This window comes from Stegostoma tigrinum, chromosome 4, assembly GCF_030684315.1.
Source record: "Stegostoma tigrinum isolate sSteTig4 chromosome 4, sSteTig4.hap1, whole genome shotgun sequence".
In the NCBI taxonomy this organism is placed as follows: Eukaryota; Metazoa; Chordata; class Chondrichthyes; order Orectolobiformes; family Stegostomatidae; genus Stegostoma; species Stegostoma tigrinum.
Window position 1 is genome coordinate 5,798,203 of NC_081357.1, and position 14,527 is coordinate 5,812,729.

At 44.4% G+C, this 14,527-nt stretch overlaps 1 protein-coding gene across 1 annotated transcript in view; it reads left to right on the forward strand.

Moving 5' to 3' along the window:
- LOC125452339 (dynein axonemal heavy chain 8-like) overlaps positions 1–14,527 on the forward strand; it is a 1,009,221-nt gene that overhangs the window by 828,959 nt on the left and 165,735 nt on the right. The window contains exons 81-82 of the mRNA XM_059645685.1: positions 6,776–6,894; positions 11,575–11,678. Of these exons, the coding sequence (XP_059501668.1) occupies positions 6,776–6,894; positions 11,575–11,678 (223 nt within the window). The remainder of the gene's footprint in view (positions 1–6,775; positions 6,895–11,574; positions 11,679–14,527) is intronic.

The following is a 14,527-nucleotide window of genomic DNA, read 5'->3' on the forward strand; positions in this document are numbered from 1 at the left end:
GGATAAATCTGGTCTGGCCCTGGGGACTTATCAATCTTAACGTTTGCCATAAATTCCAGCACATCAACTTCCTCACTCTCGATCTGTTCAAGCCTGTTTCCCTGCTCCTCAAAGTTCTCATTCACAACAAGGTCCCTTTCCTTAGTGAAAACCAAAGCAAAAAAACTCATTTAGGGCTTCCCCTATCTGCTCAGACTCCACGCACAAGTTCCCTTTGCTATCCCCGATCGGCTCTACCTTCTCCCTGATCATTCTCTTATTCCTCACGTATGAGTAAAATGCCTTCGGGTTCTCCCTAATCCTTCCTGCCAAGCCTTTTTCGTGCCCCCTCCTGGCCCTCCTCAGTCCACTTTTGAGTTCTTTCCGAGCAAGCCTGTAATCGTCTAAAGCTGTGCTAGACCCTTGCTTCCTCCACCTTATGTATGCTGCCTTTTTCTTTTTGACGAGAAGCACCTCTGTTCCTGTCACCCAAGGCTCCTTAATCTCAACCCTTCTTACCTGTCTCAGAGGAACAAATTTACGCATCACTCGCAACAACTGCTCCTTAAACAGTCTCCACATGTCTGTTGTGTCCTTTCTGTGGAACAGTTGCTCCCAATCTGTACTTCCCAACTCCTGCCTGATAGCGTCATAGTTTCCTTTTCCCCAGTTAAATATCTTCCCCTGGTAACTGCTCCTTTCCCTCTCCATGGCTGTGGTAAATGTGAGGCTGTTGTGGCCACTGTCACCAAAGTGTTCTCCAACCGTGAGATCTGACACCTGTCCTGGCTCATAGCCGAGCACCAAATCCAAAATGGCCTCCCCCCTCGTTGGTCTGTCCACATACTGAGTAAGGAAACCCTCCTGAACACATCTGACAAAAACGGCTCCATCCAAACCAACTGCACTAAGAAGGTTCCAATCAATATTGGGAAAGTTGAAGTCACCCATAACAACAACCCTGCTACGTTTGCACTTTCCAACAATCTGCCGGCCTATGAGTTCTTCGATCTCCCTACTGCTATTTGGGGGTCTGTAGAAAACCCCCAACTCCTTGCTGTCCCAAGTTCCACTCATGCTGACTCAGTCGACAAACCTTCCTCGGCAACCTTCATTTCTCTTGCTGTGATGCACTCTCTGATTAGCAACGCTACACCGCCTCCTTTATCCCTCCCCTCCCTGTTCTTTTTAAATGTTCTAAACCCTGGAACATCTAGCAACCATTCCTGCCCCTGTGAAGCGCATGTCTCTGTTATGGCCACAACATCATAGTCCCACGTACTGATCCATGCTCTAAGTTCGTCACTCTTATTTCGGACACTCTGTGCATTAAAGCAGACACATTTTAACTAATCCCTTCATTCCATCACATGAAAAACCTTCCCGGTAGATTCACTGCATCCTGCCACTGCCTCATCTACTACTACACCCCCTCCCCTCTCAGATGTGTAGCTCTGGTTCCCACCCCCTGCCAAACTAGTTTAAACCCTCCCGAACCACTTGAGCAAATCTCCCACCCAGGACATTTGTGCCCCTCCAGTTCAGGTGCAACCCGTCCTTCATGTACAGGTCCCACCTTCCCCAGAAGGCTTCCCAATGGTCTAAGTATCTGAAGCCCTCCCTCCTGCACCAATTGCGCAGCCACGTGTTAAGCTGCACTCGCTGACCGTTCCTCACCTCGCTATCTCGTGGCACCGGTAGCAAACCTGAGAACACTACTCTACTTGTCCTGTTCTTCAGCTTCCAACCTAGCTGTCTGTCGTCCCTTTTCAGATCCTCAATCCATTTCCTGACTATGTCATTGGTGCCAATATGTACCACGATTTCTGGCTGCTCACCCTCCCCCTTCAGAATCTTGTAGACCCGATCAGCGACATCCCGGACCCTGGCACCTGGGAGGCAACATACCTTCCGGGATCCCCGTTCCTGATCACAAAATCTCCTGTCAATCCGTCTAACTATTGAGTCCTCTACCACTAGCTTTTTTCTATTCTCCCCCCTTCCCTTCTGAGCCACAGTGCCAGGCTCAGTGCCAGAGACCTGACAACTATAGCTTTCCCCTGGTAGGTCATCCCCAGCAGCAGTATCCAAAGCGGTATACTTATTGCTGAGGGGAACGGCCACAGTGGATCCCTTCTCTGTCTGTCGGTTCCCTTTCCGCCCCCTGACTGTAACCCAGCTGTCCTTATCCTGTGCTTGAGGAGTGACCACCTCCCCGTACAGAACGCACCCACTTAAAAACAATCACTCACCTTCCCAGCAAGCTCCACTTCTTCCGCTCTCTGCTCCCGCTCTTCCTGCCGCCCGAACCAACAAAAAAGATTTACTCACCGACCTGGCAGCCCTTGGTCCTCGCTCCGCAACTGCCGCCACGAAACTGAAGGCTGCTCCTCCCACGAGGTAAGTTTTTAAAAGATTTACTCACCTAGCCGGCAGCCCTTTCGTGCTCATCCATCTCCACACATTCAACATAGGTTAGTTTATTTGAAGAGATGAAATACAATGCAACAGTTTCTGGGAGGCTAGTTAACATGTCTGATCTTGATACTCTTAAAATCACTCAGTTACCACACGAGCATACAGATCACATCTCATGTGGTTGGTGATGCACAGCAGTTATAGATGCACCCACTAAAAGAATACCATGGCAACTAATAGAAAATTGTTACTGTGAATGTTATAAAACTGAAAAAAATCTGAAAAATATCGGAAATATTGTGAAGATTTGGAAGCATCTCAAAAATGAGAAACATCATTAATGTTTCAGGTTGATGATGTTTTACCTGTACTATTGGTTGAATGGTCCTAAAAATTATGGGCAGTTTCACAAACACATTTTTATGCCAAATATGATTTAAGACCCAATGAGATTTCTCATCATCTCGGCCAAAGCTGCCATATTAATTACTTGTCCTCACTCTATGACAATGCTGTCATTAAGTGTTCACCAAATTCAACCACCTGCCATATCCAAAGAACACGCAGCTGCTCGGGTATCATGGAATAGACTGGCATCCCTAGCACTGACCCCATCTTTATAAGGCACCCGGACAAGCACTATCAGTCCGGAGCTGCCCCACATGGTTCCTGACATTTACCCCAGACAGGGCAGACTGGAGGAAATTGGCTTATCTCTTAGCGGGAACGGTCCTAGAGATCCTGACAGACAGAGTGATCAGGATGATGTGAAGGGTGGCTATCCACTTCACTTAGGATTGGCAGAGGAGGCCATGACACCACTCCATGCCAACCCAGCATGACGTTATCACTCAGGTCTATGTGGTATTAACCATCTGGAAAATGCCCAGTAATATAGGAGGAAAGTCAATAACCATCTCCACTTCACTATCTTCTCCGCGCTACCTCACAGTCACCGAGCATATCTCTGCCTCTGTACCCACCTCCGAACAAGGCTTATGCTCTGCCACTATCACTGTTGCATGCAACAGCTATCTTCACTCAACACCTAACATTGCCAATCTTGCATGACCTTAGCACTGCCTACTCACCTGCTGAGGACAACTCACCACCAGATGATGCTATTCAACCCATCATGTCGGTGGCACGGTGGCTCAGTGGTTAGCAATGCTGTCTCACAGTGCCAGGGCAACACCACATGCATTCCTTGCCTACAGACACTAGCAGCTGACACCTGCCCATCTCCCTGAGCTCTCATGGTGTTTTCCTGATGCATTTGCAGGAATCTCCGGCACTTCAATGCTGCACCTGCATTCACTTAGGATTGGCAGAGGAGTTTGATTCTAGACTCGGATGACTGACTATGTGGAGTCTGCACATACTTCCCATGTCTGCATGGGTTTCCTCCCACAGTCCAAAGATGTGCAGCTAGGTGGATTGGCCATGTTAAATGACCCATAGTGTTCAGAAATATGCACATTAGCTATGGGAAATGCAGGGTTGGGGCATGGGTCTGGGTAGGATGCTTTTCGGAGGTCTAATATATACTTGTTGGGCTGAATTGCCTGTTTCCATGCTGTGGGGATTCTATGACTTATTCCAGTTGCACTGCCCTGACAGCTGTGCCACCCACCACCATTTCACCAATCCATCCCTTTTTCTCATTCTCGGAGAAAATGGCTCACATTAGGACGGAAAGAGTCATAAAATGTGGCAGGTTGCCTGAATGAATCTTCTTTGGGACAACACATCCATCCTAGGACAAGCCAAACAGAGACACGCACAAGAATTCCTAGTACAGCTAATGAACTTAAAAGACCCTATACAGACAACAAATAAAACGAATGTCATCTACAAAATACCTTGCAAGAACTGTGACAAACACTACATTGGACAAACTGGCAGAAAGCTAGCCACCAGGATACATGAACATCAACTAGCCACAAAATGACATGACCCACTATCACTAGTATCCTTACACACAAATGAGGAAGGACACCACTTTGATTGGGACAACACATCCATCCTAGGACAAGCCAAACAGAGACACGCACAAGAATTCCTAGAAGCATGGCATTCCAACTGGAACTCCATCAACAAACACATTGATTTGGAGCCCATCTACCACCCCTGAGAAAAAGAACAAGAAATGACATCACCAACGCAGGAAATGACATCACCAACCCACGGAAACCTAACCAGATAAATAGAAAGCGGGACATAACACCAGCGCTTCGTCGGAGGCTCACCGATGCTGTTACCTAGAATAGTGATGAAATGTCTGAAAACGAACCTTCCAGCTCAGCAAGCAAACTCACATCCTGAATCTTCTTATTGAGGGGAGGTTCCCTCTCTGATCCAAGTGGCCAATTGACTCGGTCCAAGCTCCTGGATTGGTACTGTAGGCTGCCCTTGATTTACTGTGCTGGGACCCTCTGACTGTAGGCTCTCTCCCTTGATGTGACTGAGCGCTTTGTGTATGCACTAAACAGTAAAGAAAGACAGAAGTACTGCGAGCCTCTGAGCTCAGGCTGAGGAGCAAAGGCAAGGCAAAGTGGAGATGCTATGGACATCCAGATAGGCTCAAAGTAAATGAGCATGAATATAAAGATAGCAAGGCAACAACCCTGCGATGCAGCTTTCTCCAGCACACAGAGTGCCCATGTAGCAGCATTTCAATGCAGGTGCAGCATTGAAGTGCTGGAGCTTCCTGCAAATGCATCAGGAAAACACCATGAGAGCTCAGGGAGATGGGCAGGTGTCAGCTGCTAGTGTCTGTAGACAAGGAGTGCATGTGGTGTTGCCCTGGAGCATGTTCTGAGGCGTTGAAGGTCTCTAGTTTTGAGGAAGGGTCATTTGATCTGAAACGCTAACTCTTATTTCTCTCCACGGATGTTGTCAGACCTGCAAACTTTTCCAGCAATTTCTTTTTTTTATCAATCGGGTCTAGTCTGACTTGTAGCACCCAACACAGCTGAGCTCTGTCGTGGCCAATGCAGCTTCTTACCCCCTATTGTAAAGTATAAGTACAGGAGCATAGATAAAGGGTGAGCAAATGGCACTAATCATGATGCTGACTTGGTGAATAGTGAAGACATGATGGGCTGAATGGCCTTCTTCACTGTAATAATTCTGTAATTTTACAATTTGTATACTCCTCTAGATCGTTTATAGAGAAGGAATTAAACTGGCAGTTTTCTTTTTCTAAACCTATCTTTCATACTTTTTGTTGTTTTTAGTCCCTGAAGGTTATTTTGTTGGAAATCGGTGAATGCATTCCTTGTATCCCGACTTCCTCAGAAATACTAAATGGCTTCTGAATCTGTGGGTCACAAAACTGAACAAATTCATATGACCAAACCCAAGTGTTGTGCAAACATCAAAGCATTCATCCATCCTGAAATGTGTCTATCCTGAAGAATATCATTTATCCTCCTACTTGCTACATGACATGTCAATTGGACGGCAGATCAATGGAAATTGTGCCCCACCATATTTTTGGAAGCAGTGGCGTGAGAGAAGACAATCTAAACGTACTACAGAGGGAACACTGACCGATGGTTTAAATAAACTTTCAGAGCCAACTGGTTATGTTTCTGTGAATGATATATTTAAGCAGAATGAGTCGTAAATAATAGACAATCTAAAAAGAATTCATTTAATGAGGCATAGAATATAGGAGCAAGGAAATCCTGTTTATGAAACATTATAAACTTTATAAAACATTGGTTAGGCCACAGATGGAATGTTGTGTGCAGTTCTAGTTGCCAAACTATCCTAAAGCAAGATTGCACTGGAGGGGTGTGGAGGAGATTCCACCAAGACACTGCTTGGGATGAAAAGGCTCAGTTATGAGGAGAGACTGGATAGGCTGGGTTTGTTTTCCTTGGAGCAGAGGAGAGTGAGGGGAGGTGTGGGGCTGGGGGTTGATGATGGTGGATCTGATTGAGGTGTACAAAATTAAGAGGTGCATAGACAGAGTAAATTGTGAGAATTGCTTCCCCATGGCAGACATGTCTAAAATCAGAGAATATAAATTTAAGGTGAGGGCCAAGTGGTTTAGATGAGATCTAAGGAAAAATGTTATCACCTGAGAAGGTAGTAAAGGCAAATAACCTCACAACACTTAAGAGACATCGAATGAGTACTCAAAATGCCAGGGAAGAGTAGGCTGTGGATCATGTGCAGGTAAATGGGATTAATGTAGTTTGGTCACCATTGACATGGTGGGCCAAAGGGCCTGCTTCTATGCTGTATGATGCTATGACTCCAACACAGATGTCAAGCACGTATGTGAGGCCACAAATGTTTCATTGTTTCCAAGATATATCATAACTATCTACACAAGAGAAGCAATTTCTGTGTCTGTCTTTTTCAGGTATCGTCGAAGAACACATATAACTCCCAAATCCTACCTTGCCTTTATAAACAGCTACAAAACTATCTACAAAGAGAAACATGTAAACATCAATGACCTAGCAGAGCACATGCAATTGGGTGAGTATACATCCAGGGACAAATTTGTAGTTAATATACCATAAAAGACGGCACAGCTGAAGATCAGAAACAAAAAGAGAAATTGCTGGAGAAACTTAGCAGGTCTGACCGCACCCATGGAGAAAGAGAAGAGTTAACATTTGAGTCTACTTACCCTTCTTCAGAAGGGGTCTGAAGAAGCATCACTGGATTCAAAATGTTAACTTAGCTTTCACTCCATAGATGCTTCCTGGCTTGCTGAGTTTCTTCGGCAATTTCTCTTTTTGTTGCCAATTTTGTATAGAGCCACAGAGTCATAGAGTTCTACAGAATGGAGACAGACCCTTTGGCCCAAACTGGTCCATGCTAATCAAAATGTCCATCCATGCTAACCTCATTTCCCTGCACTTGGCCCATATCCTTCTACATCTTTCCTATCCATGCATTCGTCCAAATGGCTTTTAAAAGTTAATGTACCTGAGATGCTGCTTGGCCTGCTGTGTTCATCCGGCCTCACATTTTATTATAATGTACCCTCCTGTACTACTTCTGCTGGCAGCTCATTCCATATGCATACCACCCTCTGTGTAAAAAAAAGTTGCCCCTCAGGTTCCCATGTATGCCTTCCCCTCTGACCTTAAACTGATGCCCTCCAGTCCTCGATTTCCCAACCCTGGGAAAAAGGCTAAGTGCATTCACCCTATCAATGCCTCTCATGATCTTATGCACTTCTATAAGATCCCCCTTCAGTCTGCTATGCTGTAAAGAAAAAAGTCCTAGTTCATCCAACTTTTTCCTATAATTCAGTCCCATGAGTCCTGGCAATATCCTTGTAAATTTCTTCAGCACACTTTCTAGTATAATAACATCCTTCCTACAGCAAGGTGACCAAAACTGAACTCAGTACTCCAAATGTGACCTCACCAACACCCTGTACAACAGTAACATAATTTCCCAACTTCTATACTCAGTACTCTGACTGATGAAGGCCAGTGTGTGAAAACCCTTTTTTAATACTCTGCCTACATGCGACTCCACTTTCAGAGATCTATGTGCCTAATTTCCAAGCGAGAGGCCAAGGCCTCCCACTTATTCTACGCCTCTCGTGTCTCTTTGCAGTGCCAGACTAGAGTCAAGCTCAACAGGATCTTCTTTCCCTGCTGATTCTGCTGAGCCCGTTCCCTTGGCTGTGGTTTTGCTAGATAGTAGGTAGGGACAGTGGGAATCTCATTCATCCATTCATGCGTGTCATTAATTAGATGATGAGGCATTTGGCTATTACATTTATTTGGTAAGGCCACTTCTACTCAGGAAGCAATCCTTACCGAGTTGCGCCTGTGCGCTGTTGTCGAAAGTGAAATACAGTTTCAGGCATTGCTGCTCATCATGTAGATTGTCTGCGAGAGATGAGAAGGTCCAGGTCAAGAGACAGGGCTACTGGATCACAACCTTCATCCTCTCATATAGGTGGCAAAACAGCTAATACTGCCGGCCATAGTTGTGGTTACCAGTTCTCCGATGGATATTTTGGAGACACCGACTTTTCTGAGGTCTGCCACGCTTTTAGTATGAATGAGGCCACGGCTGGAGATGACCACCGGAGTCCTTTTCAGGGCCCCAATTCTGTAGTCCAGTGCTATTAGGTGTTTCCGCAAAGCGGCCAACACCCCATCACTCCCGTATTTCTCATATTTCAGAGTCCAAGTAAACAGGACTCAATGGGCACTGCTCTGTCACATACATAGGCTGTGCCATCCTCAACCAGCACGATGTCAGGCTTGCAGAACGATGTCTGAAGGAGTATCCTAGGATCTGTCATTATCTCACCCTCTGTCACATAACGAAGCTGCCATACCAGCCATTTCTTGATACGGTTATGCCGCGTGCAGTGTGTGTCATGTGTCACGGAACAACTCTGCAAGACGTGGCTGAGTGTTTCTGGCTTCCCACAGTCTCCTCTGCATCTATTGTCCTCAGTTCCACGGCCACCCCTCGCTCTCTTTACTTTTGTTGAGAGCGACCTGCTTCTCAGCTAGGTCGCCTTGATTAACAATCTAGGAAACATCTTCCCACTCCCACCAATGCGAAACCTCATCAACTTTAAGCCCCCTCAGGATCTTGCAATTGGCATGGCTCATCATACATTCCTTCCAACAGCCCTTAGCTTCTTGTGGATTATTAACTCGCCATTTCCCGATCCTGTCCACTTTGGACATCTCTCTAAACACGGGTTGGAGGAGTCCAGCGTTGCCATCGCCTGTACCCATGGGATGTCCTTCGATAGAAATCTCTCCATTCTCTTCCCTTTTTCAACTCATATAGTTGTCGATAGGCATGGAATGCCTAGACCTCCATCCTTCACTATGGAATGCAGAAAGCCGATGGATGTACATTCTGTTCCATTACATTCCTTAAAGCCCCATGATTCACCATGAAACTCCTTCCTTGATTTGACTTTTCAAAATACAACATCGTACTTATCTAGAGTAAACTCCATTTGCCATTCCTTGGCCCACTTCCCAGCTAATCAAGACCCTGCTGCAATATCTGATAACCTTCCTCATTGTCCACAATACCACCGATTTTAGTGTCATCTGCAAGCTTACCAGTCATGCTTTGTCCATTCTCATCCAAGTCATTGATATGGATAACAAACAGCAATGGGCTCAGCACCAACCAATGAAGGCACCACTAGTCACAGACCTCGGAGTCCAACAAGCTTCCTTGTGCTATTACTCTCTGCTTCCTACCATCAAGCCAATTGTATATATCCAATTTGCCAGCTCTCCCTGGATTCCATGCAATCTAACCTTCCAGAGCAGCAACCACATGGAACCTTATCAAAGGCCTTACTGAAATCCATGTAGACTCCATTTACCATCCTGCCCTCATCAACCTTCCTGGTCAATTCATCAAAGAACTCTAATGTATTTGTGAGGCATGATCTCCCACACACGAAGCCATGCCAACTATTCCTAATCAAACCCTGTCTTTCCAATTGCATATCTATCTTTTCCATATAATTCTCAGGTTTTGCTTTACAGGCCTTCTCGTATAAGGGTACAACATTTGCTGCCCTCCAGGACCTCACCTGTGCCTAACAATGATGCAAATATATATCAGCTAGGGTCCCTGCAATTTCTTCTCTAGCCTCTTGGAGGGTTCTTGGATATATCTGTTGAGAACCAGGAGAGTTACCCATCTTCATACATTATAATTCTTCCAACACCACCTCTACTTTGACATGGACTGTCCCCAAGATATCACCACTAACTTCCCCAACTTCTGAAGTATTCATGTCTTTCTCCATGGTAAACACAGGAGAGAAATATTCATTGGGGACCTTACCCATCTCCTGTGGTTCCACTTTCGTCCTTGAGCGGTCCTATTCTCTCTGTAGTTATTCTTTTTCACTTAATGCACTTAAAGAATCTCTTTGGATTCACCCTAACCTTCTCAGCCAAAACTATCTCATGCCCCATTTTCATCTTTCTGATTTCATTTTTCAGTAAACTCCTGTATCCCCTACATACTGCCAGGAATTCCCTTGATCCCAGCTGCCTATACCTGAGCCATGCCTCCTCCTTTTTCTGGTCAAAGTCTCAATATCTCTTGTCATTCAGGGTTCCCTACTCCTGCCAACCTTGCCGTTCACCCTACAGGAACATATGGACCTGAACTCTAGCTATCATACTTTTAAAGGCCTCCTACTTGTCAGAGGTCCCTTTGCCTGCAAACAAACTGCTCCAATCAATCCCTGCAGGATCCTGTCTACTTCCATCAAAATTCAAGTTTCCCCAATTTAGAACTTGAACCTGTGAACCAGTTTCATCCTCCATAACTATTTTAAAATGTGTTGGACCTATGTCATCTCAATTAGAAAGAAACACATCCTTCATGATGTTTTGCAGATTTGTCCTGGAATGCAAGAGAGGGTGCATTTAGTTTCCTAATGAAAGCTGTGATAGGGCTTCTTCAAGTGTGGAAGTCTATAATTTGTTTCTTATAATGGGTGCATGGAGTACAAGAACATGGAGTTGATGTTGAACTTGGATAAGACACTTATTGGAATATTGTGTACAGTTGCCACCTTAGAGGAAAGATCTGAATGCATTGGAGAGAATACAGAAACAATTTACTAAAATGGGTCCAGAATGAGAAACTTCTCACTCTTAGTTAAATTGAAGAGTTGGCACTGTTCACCTTGAAGGGAAGAAGGCTGAGAGGAGATTTGACAGAGGTCTTCAAAAACATGAGCTGGTTGGATAGAGAAGACAGAGAAAAGATGTTCCTGCTCATAGAAATAACAAGAGTGTGAGAATAGATTTAAAGTGATGTGCAAAAGCAAGGGTAATGTGAGAAAAATATTTTGCACTCAGTGATTATTAATGGCATGGAATGCACTTCCTGGAAATTTGGTAGAGGCAGGTTCAATTGAGGCATTCAAGAGGGCATTAGATGGCTATTTTATTAGAAATAATGCACAACGGTGTAGGGAAAAGCAGGAGATTGGCAGAGGTAAAATTGCTCATTTGAAGAGCTACTGCAGGCACAATGGGCCAAATGTCCCCCTTCTACACTGTAAAAATTCTATGACTCTGTGAAAACATTTCCATAGTCAGCCTTAACTCCAGTAAATCTAAAAAAGGAAACTTCTGTGAGGGACATTTGTTTTTAATCAGACTGAACACATGATTACAGGTCTTTCCAAGCTCATGGAGGCAACTGAATCAGTCGCTCTTCTCGCCAAAGAACTAGCAGGAAAAGAAAAGGAACTTGCAGCGGCTTCCCGTAATGCTGATAAGGTTTGTAAGGAGATAATGGGAACTGCAAAAGCTGGAGAATCCGAGATAACAAAGTGTGGAGCTGGATGAACACAGCAGGCCAAGCAGCATCTTAGGAGCAGGAAAACTGATGTTTTGGGCCTAGACCCTTCATCTGATGAAGCGTCTAGGCTCAAAATGTCAGCTTTTGTGCTTCAAAGATGCTGCTTGGCCTGCTGTGTTCATCCAGCTCCACACTTTGTTATCAAGGTTTGTATGGAATTCACTTTTCAGATAACTATCACTTCCAACAAGCTGGCAATGTCAATGGAGGGAACTGATTCCAGTCAAATCATTCGAGAAGCTGAAAAAGCTAATCCAAAACCTTAAATGTTAAATCACATAGAGTGGTTCAGGTAAGAAATTTGGCCTCTCAACCAGACCTTCCAGAGTTGAAGGTTTTGGTGCTGTATTTAAAGGTCACCCAGGCACCCTTCACTCTCTGCAAGCCAAAAGCATCATTGGAGCCTGTGATGGTTGCATCCTCAGAGACGTTCAGAGAGGGCTTACGTTTATAGAACCGAATACCAATTCATTGTCATATGTGTTTTTACAAAAAATACAGAGAAAAATTTTATGATTGGCCATATATTGGTACCTAAATTAATGACAGAAGTCATAAATTAGAAGCAAAACAAAAGTAAAAGTTGGCCCAAGACTTAGTGTTGCCTCTCTAGAGGTTAGGTTTGAAGTCATCCAGGAAAGCATGAAGGCTGTCTTCCTGAGGACAGTACCAGGAAGCTTTCTTCTTATAAGCAGCTGGCCTGGAGTAAGATTGCAGTTCTGGTACCTGTGGCAGCACAAAATGACTCAGATTAAATGCAGGAAAATGATGGACATCTCCTGTGCCCAGTGTGTAGTGTTGTATAAAGGAAATGTCCTGAGAGTTTTCATGCTGGAGACAGAAGCTTCATCTGATCTGACAATGCTGTAAAGTGCTGATTATGTGAAGATTCTACATCCACAGGACATATGATTAATGAGGTGCCCCTACAGTCAGACAAAATTACAAAACTGCAACACTGCACGCCCCACATAGCCTAAAATAATCTCCAATTTGGCAGTATCCTGACTGAAATTGAATGAAACAAGAAATCATGAAACAAAAGTTAGATTCATTCTTTTTGTGCAATGTTTTAAATGCTAGCCTCTGCCTGGTAATCACCAAATGCCCCGCGCTCTTCTTTCCTCACCATTTTTTTTAATCTCTGTTGCTTCTACAACAATTTATCACTTCCCTGTTTCTTCAAGACACTGCAAAGTCAGAAGTGATGTTCACATCTTACCCACTGAGTCCCTCATTGTACGTGTCCCTATCCCCTGAAAACCTTCTTCTCTGTACTTATCAAGGCCACATACACCTTGACTTTCTTTACGTTCCATAGCTCCACAACCCTCATCAACCAGTTCCCACCCTACCACATTCAACTGCCCCCAATAATAGTGACTAATCCCTTCTCCTACACAAAAATCATTGGTTAATGCCCCATCTGTGAGCTACAGAGCAGGTCAATGCCTTGGACAAAACACACACTGGACTGATTTAAGCTCCAGACAGACTACAGCCCAGAGTCAGACCAACTGCAGCCCAAACCCTGGACTGACTAAAGCCAAAGTTGAAGTGACTGAAGTACAAGCCCTAGACTAACTGCACTCGCATTATGAGCAGAGCCTTAAGAAATGCATGATATGATCAAGCAGAGTCAGCATTAAGGAGAAATCATGACTGACAAATTAACTGGAATAGTTATTTTTTATTCATTCATGGCATAAGGGCTTCACTGGCGAGGTGAACGTTTACTGCCCATTGGACATTTAAGAGTCAGCCACATTGTTGTGGGTCTGGAGTCACATGTAGCCCAGGTAAGGACAGTAGCTTCTTTACCAAAAGGACATTAGTGAACCAAACGGGTATTTCTCACAATTAGCAATGGTTCGTAATCATCATTAGATTCATAATTACAGTTTTTTTAAAATTAAATTCAAATTCTACTATCTGCGATAGCAAAATTTCAACTGAGGTCTACAAACATTAGCTAGGTCTCTGCATTAATGGTCTAGCAATAATACCATTAGGCCATCGCCTTTGTTTAAGGAGGCAACAAGCAGAATAGTCAAAAGGAGAAACAGTGGATGCGACGGATTTGGATTTTCAGAAGGTGTTTGATTAGGCAGCACCTATGAGGCAACTTGGGAGCCCATGGTGTTGGAGGGAATATATTAGCATGGATAGAGGATTCACTTAACTAATTGAACCCAGAGAAATAGGATAAGGAGGGCATTTTCACAGGACTAAGATAAACCCACATTTTAATTAGTACAGGCCAAAGACGGGAAAACAGAATTGAGCATTTACAGAACAGCCGGGCTCTCATTGAATTGCAGAGCAGATATACCAACTTCTGTTTCTATTTCTTATTGCTTTACAGTAAAACCCCAGACTGATTGCAGCCCCAAAGAGACTGCAATCCACATCCCGCACAGATTACAATCCATGCCACAGACAGATTGCATTGGAAGGGAAGTCATAGAACATATAGAACATAGAACATTACAGCACAGTACAGGCCCTTCGGCCTTCGATGTTGTGCCGACCTGTCATACCAATCTGAAGCCCATCTAACCTACACTATTCCATGTACGTCCATATGCTTGTCCAATGATGACTTAAATGTATTTAAAGTTGGCGAATCTACGACTGTTGCAGGCAAAGCATTCCATTCCCTTACTACTTTCTGAGTAAAGAAACTACCTCTGACATCTGTCCTATATCTTTCACCCCTCAATTTAAAGCTATGCCCCCTTGTGCTCATCATCACCATCCTAGGAAA